Source organism: Lutjanus erythropterus, chromosome 10 (genome assembly GCF_056507025.1).
Source record: "Lutjanus erythropterus isolate fLutEry1 chromosome 10, fLutEry1.hap2, whole genome shotgun sequence".
Taxonomy (NCBI): Eukaryota; Metazoa; Chordata; class Actinopteri; order Lutjaniformes; family Lutjanidae; genus Lutjanus; species Lutjanus erythropterus.
The window spans coordinates 34,664,825-34,681,238 of record NC_139326.1 but is presented as its reverse complement, the minus strand read 5'-3'; the positions used below and the strand labels follow the sequence as shown (position 1 = coordinate 34,681,238).

The 16,414-nt window shown below is 39.9% G+C and overlaps 3 protein-coding genes across 5 annotated transcripts; all 3 read right to left on the bottom strand.

Moving 5' to 3' along the window:
• Nucleotides 1-1,764: 1,764 nt before the first annotated feature.
• On the bottom strand, nucleotides 1,765-6,877 carry LOC146320750 (uncharacterized). Of its 2 annotated transcripts, XM_084729139.1 has the most exons (3): nucleotides 6,157-6,877; nucleotides 5,621-5,717; nucleotides 1,765-2,632 (listed from the first exon to the last, which is right to left on the bottom strand). In XM_084729139.1, exon 3 carries the CDS (start codon nucleotides 2,617-2,619, stop codon nucleotides 1,960-1,962), a length of 660 nt encoding a protein of 219 aa, XP_084585265.1. In that variant the 5' UTR covers nucleotides 2,620-2,632; nucleotides 5,621-5,717; nucleotides 6,157-6,877; the 3' UTR covers nucleotides 1,765-1,959. The 2 variants fall into 2 exon arrangements, with proteins under 2 accessions (XP_084585265.1, XP_084585264.1); XM_084729138.1 differs by lacking the exon at nucleotides 5,621-5,717.
• Nucleotides 6,878-9,119: 2,242 nt separating this feature from the next.
• LOC146320749 (uncharacterized) lies at nucleotides 9,120-12,545 on the bottom strand. Of its 2 annotated transcripts, XM_084729136.1 has the most exons (6): nucleotides 12,036-12,545; nucleotides 10,254-10,417; nucleotides 9,886-10,113; nucleotides 9,691-9,728; nucleotides 9,519-9,598; nucleotides 9,188-9,428 (listed from the first exon to the last, which is right to left on the bottom strand). In XM_084729136.1, the coding sequence occupies exons 1-5, from the start codon at nucleotides 12,275-12,277 to the stop codon at nucleotides 9,536-9,538; spliced, it is 735 nt and encodes a 244-aa protein (XP_084585262.1). In that variant the 5' UTR covers nucleotides 12,278-12,545; the 3' UTR covers nucleotides 9,188-9,428; nucleotides 9,519-9,535. The 2 variants fall into 2 exon arrangements, with proteins under 2 accessions (XP_084585261.1, XP_084585262.1); XM_084729135.1 differs by having other exon boundaries at nucleotides 9,120-9,428; nucleotides 9,519-9,728.
• A 154-nt stretch (nucleotides 12,546-12,699) lies between these two features.
• On the bottom strand, nucleotides 12,700-15,495 carry LOC146320748 (immediate early response 3-interacting protein 1-like). The gene is made up of 3 exons (XM_084729137.1): nucleotides 15,327-15,495; nucleotides 14,763-14,864; nucleotides 12,700-13,216 (listed from the first exon to the last, which is right to left on the bottom strand). The coding sequence occupies exons 1-3, from the start codon at nucleotides 15,415-15,417 to the stop codon at nucleotides 13,161-13,163; spliced, it is 249 nt and encodes an 82-aa protein (XP_084585263.1). The 5' UTR covers nucleotides 15,418-15,495; the 3' UTR covers nucleotides 12,700-13,160.
• Nucleotides 15,496-16,414: the final 919 nt, after the last annotated feature.

The window sequence follows — 16,414 nt, the reverse complement described above, 5'->3', positions numbered from 1 at the left end:
TACAGAGCTCTGTGTTTTTGTGTGTGTCCAAATCTGACTAGAACTGGACTTTAAACCAAAGTCAACAACTCTCAAATACAGTATGCATCAATATGGATTCTGCTGGAAGAACTAATCCCATGTTATAAAACCATACATTAACATTATTTTTTATTGAATCAGCGATACCACAAATACAGCATATAATAGGACAGAGTGATGGTGTGGTCACAACAGAATCAGATGGCAGCAGATGGACAGTTCAGTTGTGCTTTCACCAGAAGATGGCAGGCTTCACACAGATTTGGGTTTGGGGTTTTCTTAAAGGTTCTCTGTGGAGTTTGGATAACTCTTATGTTATCAAAAATGTCATAACTCCTGAACACTTTGTGCTATTGCAACCAAATTTAGTGGACATGTGTAGCAAATTTGGTGCCATTTAGCCAATAGGTGGTGCTGTAGCAGCATCATCTAACTGCAAAGTAAGGAATCTCTGTATATGTATGTATGACTGTCCTTTACATATCTCAAGAACCGTTCATCCGATCGACCTCACACATGGTGGGTGTATTGCCGAGGACCCAGGGGAGTGCAGAGTAAAATGTGAATTCAATCAGATCAGCGGTTCTTGAGAACGCTGCAAGCAGCACTTCCGAGGGCCAGGGAATAGTCCTGCTCCGAACTGCCACATGGTCTGAACGGAGATGTCCCCTGACAACACCGCAGGCATCAATACTGGGAACCAAGCAATCGGCCCACTGCAAACGGACAAGTGTTCTGAACAGGCACATGTTCCGAATGGCCACACTCCATAGGGGAACAGCACCAGTAATGCAAAATGAGGACCCACTTTTAAAAACATTTCTCCATAGCAGTACTAGAGGTCAAACACTCCACGGGTATATTGAAAGTTCCAGTGCAAACTAAACCATGATTACTGCATCCACTTATATAATAACACCTTGGAATAATGATGCAATCATTGTGTGATATCATTGTTGTATTTTCTGCAGTAGTTGTGATTGGTGTAAACACTGTATGTATGTAGGGAAAATAGCTAGACACAAACTTTGGTATTTGAAGATATCTTTATTTGCTGTTAGCACCTGATCTTTCTAGACCTGTGTAGTTATCACAAAGTCTGTCACTCAGATCAAATATTTCATGCATACATTTCTTTGTATCAAAATTTTATAATACAGGTCAAAGATATGTTTGTTAAACTTAAAGGAATATCTCAACCCACATGATCGAATTCTTTAAATGTAAATCAAACTGAGAACAATACACCTCTCAGCACACACATTTCATAATTATCTAAATAAATGAGTTTCAAACTAAAACACACAAGTGGCTGATGTCTGATGCAAATAAAACATATTTTTAATGGTTGATTGTTTTTAAAGGAACAATGTGTAGGATTTAGAGGCATCTACTGGGGAGGTTGTAGATTGCAACCAGCTGAATACCCCTCGTCTCACCCTCCCCTTCTGAGGGCTTAGGAGAAACTACAGTGGCTGCAAAACTCATGAAAAATGTCTATATAGAGCCAGTGTTTCATTTGTCCATACTGGGCTATTGTAGAAACATGGCGGTTCAGCATGAGGAGGAGGACCCACTCCTCCTATAAATACAAAGTAAATGGCTCATTCTGAGTTAATGATTATACACTAATGAAAACATACTAATGGATATTATATTCAGTTCCTGCCATATGTTGCCAACAGATCCCCATAAACACACACTGAACCTTTCATGTCCAGTAATGTCTCTGTAGAATCAGTTCCAGACAGAAATGCCAGAAATTTGAATGAAAGAAAAATCTATAAATGTGTTCTGTGCTTCAACAGGGACACATATATATAAGACCAGTATGTAGCAGTTTTTGGACAGAATTGTCCATGACACCTTCACAATCCTGATTTTTGACACAAACTGCTGCAGGGTTCAAAACTATCTGACCTTTCATCTCCTTCTTGGTCATAGAATAGTGCAGAAACAGCAGCGTTTCTTTTCCTGCACAGTTACAGCTTCCTCGGGTGGAGGCGCCTCAGGAGCCGGAGACTCCTCTTTGCACTCCGACACCGAGCCGCTGGAGGTGGACAACAGCCTCCCACGAACCAGATCAGCAGCTCTCCCGTCCATGACGGACAAGTCTGTGACCGTTTTCTCTCGTAACGACATGTCTCCATCATCATCGTCATCTATCAGCACAAACTCCTTGAGGTAAACCATCCCCACCCCATGGAGGCTGTGGTTCTCTGCTGATTCTTCCAGGGTGTGGGCATCCACAAAGGTCAGAGTTGAGGTCTCTGTCAGGGTCTCATGTGGGTCTGTGGAGTTGTCCTCCGCCCCTGAATAGGCCTGGCTGCTTGAATCCATCGTCCATGTAGAGTTCCTCTGAACGCTGTTGTCTTTCACGCTGTTCCTCTGGTCCGGGCTGTTACAGATGATGTCTGGAACAGAGGACATCTTGCTGGTGTCTCTTCTGGCGTGAGAACCGTTTTCTGTTGCGTGACCATTCCCGGGAAACATTTTAAAAGCCACTTTCTGGTAGTCATGGTAGACCTGCACACCGCTGCTCCCTGTTGGGGAAGAGAGGGGGATGGTGGCAGTGTCGCCTTTTCCTTGCTTCTTCATCTATTTTCCCTTGCTGTACAGAAAACAAACAGAAAACTGCAAGTTCATTTTTAAGCTCGGAAATCGTTTTAAAAAAACTTGAAGGTAAAATTCACCTCTTCTTATGTGGCTGTCCACTCTGTCATGATGGTGATGGTATATGTAGTCAACTGAACCACTGAATTCCTCAGTGCAGGCTATTTACTGAATGATTGGAGTTTTAATGCTGCAAAATCTGTTGTTTTTCCTGCATCCAGTGATGTCACAGTGATGTAGCTGGCAATAAGGAAGGTTATTTTATTTTGGATTTCTAGTCTCCACCTCTGCGTGGCTAAAGGGCATGCTAAATGAGTATTTTTGTTACCTAACACTATGTTTTAGTGAACAAAGTAATAGCTATAGGCTCCAGTGGTGATGCACAGCAACGTGGGTGTGGGGCGTCACAAATTTGCATGTGATGCCTCCTGATAAATGTAGTCATTAGCGGAACAGCTCTGCAAGCAGGAGAACTCAGCTTTCTTGGTGACACACTAAGGAATTTATTGCCTCAGTGGACTACATTTACCATCGACACTGACTACAAATCCACATAAACATTAGTGAATTTTCCCATTAAGATCTATTTACTAGCTAACTTAATGACAAAGAACATGACATATGAATAGAAGTCCAGAAAAAGCTAAAAAGTAGAACCTGAGTTTTCCAACAACAACTGTCTTTACTGTGGCACAATAAACTAACTTAAACTAACTAAACTAAACTTCTGTTGAGAGAAAAAAAAAATGTCAGAATGATGTAGCAACATAGCATAGCAAACAGCAAAGGACAGTTGAAAGAAGAATTATTTTAGGAATTATGCATGACATGATATTTTTTTTAATTAACAAACAAAACTTAAGTACCCCCTGCAGTACTCCAAATTATCCCTAGGAGTAATATTGCTCCATGTGACCCTTGTGGTGGAATTAGAGGAAAAGTCAAGGTATTACCAAAGCCATTATCATTGACCTTATGGGGACCATAAATATCTGTACCTAATTTCATGGCAATCTTTTGAACAGCTGCTGAGATATTTCATTCTGAAACAAAGTTGTGAGCAAACAGTCAGCATTTCTCAATTGACTTTTCAGAAAAAGAACTACAGCAGAATAGGTGATAAAGTGAGGTCACCACCTATCAAACCCATTACTAGGTGTCTTAGTGAAATGTTGGACCATTGTGAAATTTCAGAACAGCTTTAATGCTCCTTGCCATTGTTTCCACTACTGAAGAGATGCACACCATTCATCCATAAGCTACTTCCTTATTTGTAAGGATGGGTATCAAGAGCCAGGACATTTACAGAAACAGCTGACAGGATCAAACATTCAAAATTATATTTACTAAATTTAATGAAAATGTAGCTAAATGCAGTAACTCGAGAAGTGTATGTGTGGGGGGGCTGGAGCCTATCCCAGCTGACATTTGGCGAGTCGCCAGTTCATCGCAGGGTTGACATATAGAAAGAGACAACCATTCACGCTCACATTCACGCTCACGGGCAATTTAGAGTTATCAGTTAATCTATTATGCTGCATGTCTTTGGACTGTGGGAGGAATCCAGAGAGAAACCAGGCGGGCACGAGGAGAACATGCAAACTTGCCACAGTAAGGCTCTGCCCCCAGGGGATTTAAACTCCTGTGAGACCACAGTGCAAACCACTGGACCACTGTGCCAACTCAAGAAACAATTTAACTTATTATTCCTGCAGAGAAAAGTAATAATAAGATAACTGTTGAATCCTTTTCCATCTTATTTTTATTTTTTGCACCAAATTGGACAGTAGTATAATAATGTCCATATCAATAATATGGACACTACTATCACTAAGAGTATCGATATTGCTAAGCAGTATATCAGTATCAATAATGGTATCAATTAAACCTTTTAATCATTTGTCTTTTTTAATGACAGTGGTGGTCTAACACGTTGCTCCTAAATTTCTATAGGTGTTAAACTCAGTTGAGATCTGGTTATTGTAAAGGTTACAGCACATAATTCACATCATTTTCACACACTGAGCTCTGCACAGAAGCATCTGCATTTTTTAAAATGATTTTGCACCCATTTATTGAGCTTTTTCCTTTAATTTCCATCTGTGTATTAAAATGCAAGATTACAAATAGTGTGCACTATATCCTGCAATTTTATGCATACTACTCACCCCTAGTATTCATGGTACTATTGTGTAGTTGCAGCATTAATACTATCCACATCTTTCACTAACACAGAAACTGGGGCAGGTAATAGTAAGTGCAGTGGAGTTGTTTTATGAACAACAGTAAGAGAGAACAAGCTGTCATTTAGTATTGGCCTCTCTGAATAAATAAATGAAGTACTTTTAAAAGAAGCAAAAAATAACTTAAATTCCCCGAGGATCAGCTCTTTGAAGGAGACAGACGAACTCCTCTAAAGTGCTCTAACCGAGGACGGAGTGTGTGTGTGTGTGTGTTTCATCTCTCCAAAACACACACACCCTCCCCTTCTTCCGAGTGATGAATGCATCACTCAGAGCGACTTCAAAACACAGACTAGGCAGAATGTCAGGTGTTTTAGAAAAAGGTATCTGCTATCAGCCAAAGCTACAGTAGCAGAAAGCAGTATTTCTGAAAAGCTGATGCTTAAGTTTTGCTTTGTGCTACAAGATTTAAAGCAGAACACTCCTGATGGATGATTTGCATTAAAACCAATGACATATTTACACTAAACACAAGGTTAAAAAAATCTTTTTTTTTAAGGGGAGCATTTCCACTTTACGTGTCTACACTATAAATGCAATGCACTCTGCACCAGAGTTTAACAGACTGACCCTCTTACACTTGACTGACTCATATGCATGACAGAATCGGGACTCTATAAATGAATAATAACAGCAATGTACATGTTCAAGTGAGCGTCAGCGTGCTCCGCTCCAGCTTGTGCTGGTGACTGAGCAACAATGGATGAAAAATACATTTGAATTAAACACATTCATTGCATTACCACTTTAGTGCACTGAAGTGGTCGGTGGCTGCTTTTGTCACAGCAGTGAGAACAAGGAGGTGGACAACAGCTTTGACTGTAGCAGAGGGGACTTAAACTGTTAGGACAAGGAGATATTAGACAATAATGTCAATTTCAGGACTTATGATTGACCATTCCTTAGAACAACACTTGTCATTCAACTCTAAAGTCATGAGTGATCCCACCATAAAGATCCAAGATTGATCTTTGTATGAATACCTGGAGTTGAAGCATTTAATTTACAAGTTCCTCTAGTAGTGACAGAACATTTCTAGAACACTATTCCTGCAGGATCATAGTCTTTTTTTAGCTTCAAATACTGTAAATGGGTGCCACTGCTACACTGCACTGTACTGTAGTTACACAACACACCCAGCACTGTCCTATGCACTAACTGGACTGTTAGATTACACATCAGTTACACAAGTTAGACAACAACAAAAGCTACACAAATAGAAATCAGAAAATTCTCAAAAACCAACATAAATTCATATATTTAAAAGAAATGCTTTTACCCTCAGCCGTCCACGGTTGAACTCTTCCCCAAGTTGCAGTAATGAAAATCACATGGCAGAGGAGGGATGACCCAGCGTGTGTCCCTTTGATCAGTAGTACAGCTGTGTGGAACTGATTTCTCCTCCGTCTGGACGTCTATACACACACTCCTCACACACGCCCTCCCCTCATCTTATGAACTACAAATACTCCCAGTGTGTGCAGGGAGGCAGGGGAGGAGGAATGCTCCACTGATCACAGCCACACCGGCAAGACTGCTTTGTGTTGTTATTTGGGATTTTGCTGAATTTGTGTTTTTTTTTTTTCACATTCATCCAGCTGCATATATTTAAACCTGGAAACACTCACTATCTACAGAACAAAAATGAGACTTTTGGGTTCTGTTCTCTGTTCTCATTGAAAGAGAGGGAAAGACAAAATAACAAAAAGGTAACTAAGAGAGACTTTCAAACAGAAGACTGGAGACTGAGACAACATGAAATGCTAACTGGATCAAAATTCATTAAAGAAATATAGGTCAACATTTTAGTAAATATATGCTTAAAATATGCTTACAGAATATTGATACCATGCTCATATTTGTATAGTAAATATGACGCCAGTTAGCTTAGCATAAAGACTGTAAACAGGGGGAAACAGCTGGTCTGGTTCTGTCCAAAAGTAACAAAATGTGTCTAAAGTAATTAATATGATACATTTCCTTTGTTTAATCTGGACAAAAACCTGTTAAATTTGAATGAATTCATGAAATTTAGAAATGTTTTGTTTTCTGAATGTTTGGATGGAGCCTAGGCTAGCTCACTGTTTCCTGTCTTTATGCTAAGGTAAGCTATCTGTGTCCTGACTGTAGTTTCATATTTAGCGCACAGATAAGAGTGGTATCAATCTTCTCATCTACCTCTACCTCTCGGCAAAAAAGGAAATATGTACATTTCCCAAAATCTCAAACTATTTCTTCAATGTACTGTTAAGAATCCCAACCTGATTTTTAATGGTATCTTATATCATTTTGAAGTTAAGTAAATGAAACCAGGGATGTTGTGATATGCTACTGACAGTAACTGATATATAAAAACTAAAATATGTTAATAATTTACACGTGATGATATCATATAATCAATCCTTTGTCTCTTAAACATACTGGATGCTCCTAAAATCATTTCCCTTTCTTTCCATTCTTGCTTTGTCTCTCTCCCCCAACGCACTCATTCTTTCACTATCCATAAGTGTAATTTGCACTTTCTGCACATTTTATGATGGGTCCAGACTCTCTCTCCACCTCCCTACACTTGTACTTTAAGTGTAACGCGTTAACCAAAAAGGAGACAAAATGTGCAATAAACAAAGATAAAGATGAATTTGACTGACAGGCTACTATTTTTGTTTCAGAATTTCTAAAGATATTGCAATAATATTATTGTGAATTATTTTGGCCACAATAATCATGTAGTGAAAATCTGATATTGTGACAGGATGAACCAGTAACAATACTGAATAAACCTGACTGTCAATCCTTTTCTGATGAAAAGGTCCATTGTTTTCCCTTAAATGCATCTAAGTCACCATGGACTAAGCCTCCAGTCCCCCCCCCCCCCCCCCCCCATATAAAATGTTGCAATGGTGCAGATATGCATGAAAGCCGCTTCTCTCACTTCCATACACTAAATGTGCTCCCATGAATAATACAGGAAGACAGACCTCCACATACATGAAAGCTGCAAACAGGAATATGGAGGAATCAAATATTGAAAAGTCTTGATTCCCTATAGGCATGATGTCTGCATTAGCCTAGTATAGTCAACCAGTAGACATGGCATCTGACAAAGTGCTCATGTACAGTGGATCTATGAAACCTAAGGCACAGAGTCCTGCCAATAAATACGAAATCTTGAAATTCAAACTCATTCCCAGTCATTATGATCCTTTTAGGAAGCCATAATTTAAGAAATCAGTAGACTGTGTATTTATAAATATATATATGTAGTATTTTATTAATATTTGGATACAGCTGGTGAGCTATTATGGGGTTTTTCACACTGCATTTAGCTCCGGGTTAAGAGAGCAGTTAGCTCCAGGCTATGGGAGCTGTTAGCCTAGGGCTAAAAGAGCACACTGGCACAATCCTGGCACCTTCCAAAGTGCGCTAACAAACTGGACTTTAGCGTAGTGCTAGCTGGCCTTGCTCTGGTTAGCCCAGAGTTTGCAAGGTATTCCCCTGAAAATCGCCCAAACCCAGGGCTAAAAGCAGCCAGTGTGAAACAGGGCTAAAAGACTTGAAGAAGAAGATAATCAGCCAGGTTTACACAAAACACCCCGTGTGGGCATACAGAGGCTTTAAACCAGAGCTAGAAGGAGGCAGCCCTGGGCTTAGCTTAACCCTGGGTTAACAATGTGTCTGTGAAAAGGGGCTAAGTAATCTCAGGGTTAACTCTTAGCTGAATATGCAATGTGAAAAGCGCTTATCTGTATTTCCCAAACTCTCACACTATTTCTTCAATATATATTTAAAATTCCACCCTGATTTTAAATTAAAGGGAATGAACCAGTGAAGTGGCAATGTGTCTGTCTCTCTCCTCAGCTCTCTCTGCAGGTCTGTGTGTGTGTTTGACCGAATGCAGAGGTGAAATACACACACACACACACACACATGCAGAGCAGAGACGACACAGCAGACAGGATGGATGTTCCATTCAGCTGCATTCACAGAAAATCTGGCAAGGTGGCACCTTCCTGCAGCATCGTGCAGAGGTACGGCCGTGTGCTTTAGAGCATAACGCCTGTGAAACAATCAGAAAATAACATGTTATTTCTCTGATTGACTGCTTTGTTCTCACCAATGCTGCTCCCTCTCTTGTGTCACTCGCTGGCTCACTCAACCACGACTCCCTCCCTCTTTCGTTCATTGAGCTGGAGAGGAGGAGCCAACTTCGTATGGTGCATTTACAAACAGCAACTAATAAAATCCTGCATATTACATCTTTAATTATACACCGTGATGTCCAAATTGAAACAGAGCAAAACAGAAAAAAGTACAATGTCAGCATTTTACTACAAATATAAATCTTCTATGTTGATGAAAACCTTGAAATCAATCCCCTCATGTGAGATATGTTCCTTCCATGTTGCTGCATGTGAAATCTGAGGCTTTGGGCACAGGACTGATCCCTGTTTTCGGTCGTCTCCCAGAACTTGACTGTCACTCTGCCTGGCACCAGAAGATGCTCCTTAAACTGGGCAGTCACGTTGACAGGAGCTGTGATGACCCCAACCCCTGATGAAACAAAAAAAAATCTATGATTGTTTAACACCAAATATGATATATAATTTTCATCAGCTGGCTGCAGGTTAAATTATCTATTACCTTTGTGCTTTTCTATTTCAGCCAAGCACACAGACAGCATCCAGAGACTTGTTGAGATCTGTGATGTGGATCCAAACAGGCTGGCCAACAGAGAGAGGAGGCGATAGGGGGAGAAGTCTGAGAAAGACCATACACACTGCAGTCCAGTGGTCCTCGGTACTTTGAGCTCTACCTGTTTCACATTTTCTGGCACAGGCTCATCTGGCTGGCCTGTAAGAACGAGGAGACATAGCCAGAAAGAACCAGGTGAGCCAAGTTCTCTAAGCGAAATGTGCTATGAGTAAACATTAAATGCAAACGTTCATTTATGTTCCTTGTTTAAAAAAGCATATACATTCTCAGCAGAAATCTGTATATTGTTGCTCACCCTTGTTTTCTTTCACTGGTAAGCATCTCCTGGCTTTGGACAGCAGTGTCAGGATGTTTTCCCAAACCGGGCATCCGGTACGAGATGTGGCAGTCAGACAGACGTCCACCTCCACCCCTGCTTCAATTTGCCGGTACTCCAGGACTCGAACCTGCAGCATGAACGGACCCTTCTTCAGTTCATCAACTGGCTGAAGGGTTTTCAAACTCTGACGCACACGAACCAGACCTGCAGAAGTATTTCGCTATCAGATCACCACCACATTCCAGCGTTTTATAGGCACACCAATAAAACACGGGAATCAGGGCAGTGTAAATATAATCATCTTATAAAGAAAGACTGTTTAAAGAGAAGTGAATGTGTCTGACCTGCTGGGCTGAGCCTGAAGTCTCCATCAGTCAGCACCATCAGCAGCAGTCTCTGACAAAGAAACTCTGGGAAGCACAGTGGGATGTCTCTGTACTCGGTGTCTGGATAATCCCAACCGTAACCTGCAGCACTGCAGAACCTCCTCAACAGGGGCGTCTCCAGCCTTATAGAGACAAAAACACTGAATCAAAATATGGATGAGCCTGTGGAAGCCCATTTCTGCCAATGTGATGAAAAAAAAAAGATCTTTTTACACCACGTACCACCTCAGAAAATACTAGGCTCTCCAAGTACCACCAGTATGACTGATGTTAAAATACAGTAGCATCAGCTTACTATTAAGCTACAGACAGTTCACACAGGAAGCAGGTTTATTTCTAATACAAGATTATTTATTGATTATCACGGTTAAGTTCATAACTTAAGTTAAGTTCATGAACATGTCATGAACATATAAACTGCCTGGCCAAAAAAAAGTCACCACCTGGATTTAACTAAGCAAACAGGTAAGATCTTCCATTGGATAATCATTGCAGTGATTAATTTGTTTCAGCTGACAACAAGTTATTTAACCCTAACTGATGCAGTGAGGAGCTTCTGTTTTCTTAAATAACCATGTAAGAAGACATGGTTGTTTGAGAAATGAGGCACACATGGAGCAAAGGAAAAAGGTCATGTGGTCTGATGAGTGCAGATTTACCCTGATCCAGAGTGATGGGGGCATCAGGGTAAGAAGAGAAGCAGATGAAGTGATGCACCCATCATGCCTACTACCTAGCATACAAGCCTGTGGGGGCAGTGTTATGATCTGGGGTTGCTTCAGTTGCTCAGGTCGAGGTTCACCAACCTAAAGATGAGGTCAGCTCACTACCTGAATATACTGAGTGAGCAGATTTTTCCATCAGTGGAGTTTTTCCTGCCTGATGGCCATATTCCATGATGACAATGCCAAGATTCATCGGACTCAAATAGTGAAAGAGTGGTTCAGGGAGCATGAGACGTCATTTTCACACATGGATTGACCCCCACAGAGTCTAGACCTGAACCCCATGAAGAACCTTTGGGATGTGCTGGAGAAGACTTTACTCAGCGGTCCAACTCTCCCATCATCAATGCAAGATCTTGGCAAAAAATTAATGCAACTCTGGACAGAAATAAATGTTGTGACACTGCATAAGCTTATCAAAATATTGCCATGGTGAATGTGTGCCATAATCAAAGCTAAAGGCGGTCCAGTGAAACATTAAAGGGTGTGCCTTTTTTGGTCATCAGGTGTTGTAGGCTGATTGAAATGAAAATATTACAGGAAAGACAAAAAATTGAAATTACATTTCAGTGATAGTAGTTCATAGTTCCACAGTTCTCATTTGGAATTTTGTAGTATTTTGATCATATGTTTTAAATGAATGTGAATGAGAAGATTTCTCAGTATACCACCTGAAGGAGTGCCATAATTTGACAATGTAGGCTGTAGATGACTTTGAGAGATGTTCTCAAAATAATGAATTCATGTGAAAATAAGAAGAATAAGAAACTTGACTTACATAATGTGACAACATAATGTAACCTTCTCAAAATGACATCTCAAAGAAAGTATCTTAAAATAATGATTTAGTATCTAGAACAGTATCAGAGATATCAGAGTTTCTTTCCGAATTACAAGGTCTTTTTTCTCATAACACTGGCTTCAATGGACTTCCATAACGGACAGCAGCAATCTACCTTTTGAGACAGTTTCAGAAGTTTCCTCCTTTAAAAGAAAGTGGACCATGTTGTCTCACCTGCAGCTGAGGACCGTGTAAACCACTTCACTCTTGTTTGTAGCTGCTGTGTACAAGCAGCCTGTCCTCCGAGTCAGACCTCTGGTCAAATATTTGATGTAAAGATATAGGAAACTTGGAAGTCTCTCGTTGTTGAGTACACTAGTTTTCAACAGGTTATGAGAACAGTAAATGTGAACATAAACCAAGTACACAGAACACACAGTGACTGAGGCAACAATGTAACTCTGCGTGTTCCCCATTACTACTCAAAAATAATTAAAACAATGTAACACAGCGAGTTTAACAAAGGAATTAGCAAAACTTAACCTAATACTACATCTTAATTCACTTCGGAGGTCTGCACCATGAAGTAAACACAAGACTTTGACCGTCGGTGACGCCATATTTTTTTTCCCCTAGGATGGTGAAGGCATGACCCGCCCTATTCTACCACTGATAGGCTGACCGTGATCTTCTTAACCACTCACGCTACTCATGCCTAAGCCTAACCAATCTGGACCAACAGCGGAAACACCTATCAGAGTCAGTGAAGGCTTGTTATGACTTCGTCATTCTGGGAAAAAAAAATAATTAAAATCTGCAATGGCGCTACACAGGACGGGGTGCGAGCTGGGACAAACAACACACCGTCGACTATTTCAGGAAATAAAACGCTTAAGACTTTGTGAAAGTAAGAAACTCTTTGTTTTCGAGCATTTAAACAACAGCATGTATTCAAGAGTTAATAAACATGTCTCCAATGTACAAATCACAAACATTTTACAGTGCTTATTTGTGACAGTTACATTTTTCTTGGAAAAGTGTGAGAACATTTGTATTTCTTATTAATATTATAATCAAAAGCAAATGATTGTTAATGATTTACAGTTTTGTTGTACTATTCAAAAGGAGGAGAATAGCTGCATTTACTTATTTTGAATTTCTGTGCTCTATAAAACAGACCTTAAGTGGTATCCTGTGTATTGAAGTGGAATATCAAATGAGAACATTCATATTAAGGCTGACAGGACACATTCTGTATGTCAAAGACATAAAAACGTTTCTGCAGAAGGGTTCCTGAGGATGTGACGGAGATGTTCTCCTGACAGCAGACTGGCGTGTCCCATCTTCACTTGCTCCGCTTCACCCAAACAGAAGCAGCAGCACGATACATACTGAATTCACTGCGATTAATGGCACTATGAGGCAGAAAAGAGTGTAAAAGACATGATTAGAGCCAAGACAAATCTCACCAGGCTTCTTTGACACTGACCCATGACACACTGTAATAGGGAAACTACGTTAAAACTGTAGTTCACCAAACTCCAAGCTACTTCACAATGAAATGTAGTTAAACTATTCTCACAAACTACACAGACTGTACTTTCAAACAGTAGTTCAACTACAATATGCAATGAACACAAATAACTGTTACTACCAATGTTACTAATTACGTTTCTGATCCATTCAGATCAAAAAGAGTCAGGGTACTGCTGTTGTTCCTGTTGGCTCACTGGAAATGCTCTACTACACTAAATGGAACTGGACCTTAATTAGTGTCACTATTAACACCTGTGTTTACACTACTATTTCTTGATAAAATGGCTGCTGTGAAAAAGGTTTGTGGTGCCATTTTGTACTGCAAAATGATTAATCGAATTATTAAATTAGTCTCCAACTATTTTGATAATTACAATTAATTGTTTTGAAGAAATTTTTAGGAAAAAAGTCAAAAACCTTTTCTCCTTTTGAGCGGTAAACTGAATATCTTTGGGCTGTGGGCAAAACAAGACATTAAAATACATCATCTTAGACTTTGGGAATCACTGATCAACACTTTTAATCATTTTCAAATAACTATTAATCAAGAAAATAATCAGCCAATCAATCAACTATGAAAATAATCGCAGCCTTATTTCTGGCTAAGCTCTCTTTTTGTCACCATGGGGCGGTAAATTGAACGCAATACCACTCCCACTGCCATGACTGTTCCACCCATCTCAAACTCCATTGGTCCTCACTTGAGAACAAGACCTTCAGATACCTGAACTGCCTCAGTTGGGGTAAAGTTTCAGTTCTCGATCCACTGGTCAGCCTCCGGTCCTACTCTCAACTATGAATGAAGGGTGGGTCATGACCAAAAGAACAAGATCACAGATACAAGCGTCTGAAATGGGTTTTATCAGGAGGGTGGATAGCATCTCCCTTATGGATAGGATGAGAAGCTCAGTCATCCATGAGGGACTTGGAATAGAAAGGAGCCAGTTGAGGAGATTTGGGCATCTTGTAAGGATGCAACCTGTTCGCCTCCCTGGGGAGGTGTTCCAGGCACATCCAGTGGGGAGGAGGCCACGGGGCAGACCGAGGATAAGGTGGAGGGATTATATCTCCACCCTGGCCTGGGAACGCCTCAGGGTCCCCCAGTCAGAGCTGGTTAATGTAGCCAGGGAAAAGGATGTCTGGGATCCCCTGCTGAACCGTTACCTCTACGACCCAACTACAGATAAGTAGTTGAAGATGGATGCAGCCCCACTGAGAATACAATGAATGTGTAATTTGAAATAAACTTCATGATCCAAAGTAGTGAACCACTGAAAACTATGACAAATTTAGTTAAACTAGTAATTCAACAGCATATGTTTAACTACACCCCAACCCTGTGTGTGTGTGTGTGTGTGTGTGTGTGTGTGTGTGTGTGTGTGTGTGTGTGTGTGTGTGTGTATTAGTAATACAGCTGACACCCACCTCTCATCACTGTTCTCACAGAGCGGATCAGGTTCATTAGCTGAACTCTGATGCCTGGTTCATCACCAAAACCTCCAACACTTTGGTCCACTCCCCAACCAACTAATGATTAAAACAAACAAACAAATACAGAAACAGACAGACAGACAGCTTCATTATTAAAAGAAAGAAACATGTTTTACTAACGCTGAGTTCTGTTTTCTTTAAATAACAGACACTGTAGAAAATGTATTGTTACATGTTAACCCTAATGCCTGATTGTTGTATATTTACTATATTACAATAAAGATGATACAAAAAGCTTTAAAAAATAGTACATTGTAACAAATATTGATTCAATTTAAACGGTAGGCAACCTGTCAGACAATTTTAGCCGTACATTAGAGGCTGATACACCTAAAAATAACTTCACCCTTCAGCGATAAGTCCTAAATGTTTTTTTGTTCGTACAGTTTGACTACTTGTAAAGCTACTAGCTAATTAGCATTAGCCTAGCTAACCTATTTCGAATTTCACTCACATGACATCTACTGACGAATATATTTTTAAACTACAACCACTTACTTTTACTGAGGAATCGTTCTTCGTGTAACACAGCGACAGCATTGACGCACAGGATTGCTGCTTGAATTAGAGAATATAGAGTAAAAGCCATGTTGTTCTAGCAAGTAGCTGTTAGCATGAAGTTAGCTGACTGTATTTACTTGTAACGTAGCCTACAGTGGCCGAGGAAGGACAAACGAAGTCGAATCACGGCTTGTCGGACAGATGACAGACAGATCAATGGTGTGCAGCCATCCTGTGCAGGTAACTTATACACAACAGTGGTGGACAAAATATTCAGACCATTTACTGAAGTCAAAGTAGCAGCACCACACTATAAAATACTGCATTAGCTAAAGATTAAAGTTTGCACTCAAAATTACCCAAAATGTGCTTAAGATATCAAAAGTAAAAGCTTTAAAAACGCTTTACAGTAACGGTACAAAACACATACTTAAGCAATGCTTATCTAATGCATGAGCCGTGATGATTTAATGCATGAATTAATGCAGGATGTATCATGGATTCCTGTTTCTTACTGCTACCACCAAATGTACAAGTTACTGACTACATGTAATTATTTACACTTAACAGATCATCAGCGAAGGACTCTTATAGTTACACAAATAAACCTTTATTTAACTGGAATCCAGCTAACTTGATGCATATCTATTAATGTATGAAAAAACTGTGAATTAACATGCATTAACTGATGACCTATTAAGTGTGAACTAATCACATTAAGTCATAGTAATGTGATCATTTGTTGCTAGTGGCGAGCAACAGGATACATCATTCATTCATGCATTAAATCATCATGAGTCAGACATTAGTAGAGAATTGTTTAAGTATTAGAATTGTACCTTTATTGTTAAGTGTTACCAGCTGATGCAGTTGGTTGAGAAGGAGTTTAGTTTAACTGCTTTATACACGTTTGGATTGCTTACTCTAGAAAAATAAAGTATATTTCCTAAACTGATTACATATTTTGCATGTAAAATCTTAATCTGAAAGCCAACAAGTAACTAAAGCTGTGAATTAACTGAGTAAAAGCACAACATTCTCCCTTGAAATGTAGTGTATGAGGTAGTTATGTAGAATTATAAAGT

Coding starts and splice junctions, on each gene's coding strand:
- LOC146320750 (XM_084729139.1), bottom strand. CDS start 2,619: ATGAAGAAGCAAGGAAAAGGCGACACTGCCACCATCCCCCTCTCTTCC.
- LOC146320749 (XM_084729135.1), bottom strand. CDS start 12,277: ATGGGGAACACGCAGAGTTACATTGTTGCCTCAGTCACTGTGTGTTCT. Junction 10,418..12,035: donor TACACGGTCCTCAGCTGCAG/GTGAGACAACAT, acceptor TGTCTCTATAAG/GCTGGAGACGCCCCTGTTGA. Junction 10,114..10,253: donor CTTCAGGCTCAGCCCAGCAG/GTCAGACACATT, acceptor ATACTTCTGCAG/GTCTGGTTCGTGTGCGTCAG.
- LOC146320748 (XM_084729137.1), bottom strand. CDS start 15,417: ATGGCTTTTACTCTATATTCTCTAATTCAAGCAGCAATCCTGTGCGTC. Junction 14,865..15,326: donor AGAACGATTCCTCAGTAAAA/GTAAGTGGTTGT, acceptor TTTAATCATTAG/TTGGTTGGGGAGTGGACCAA. Junction 13,217..14,762: donor TGTGAGAACAGTGATGAGAG/GTGGGTGTCAGC, acceptor TCTGCCTCATAG/TGCCATTAATCGCAGTGAAT.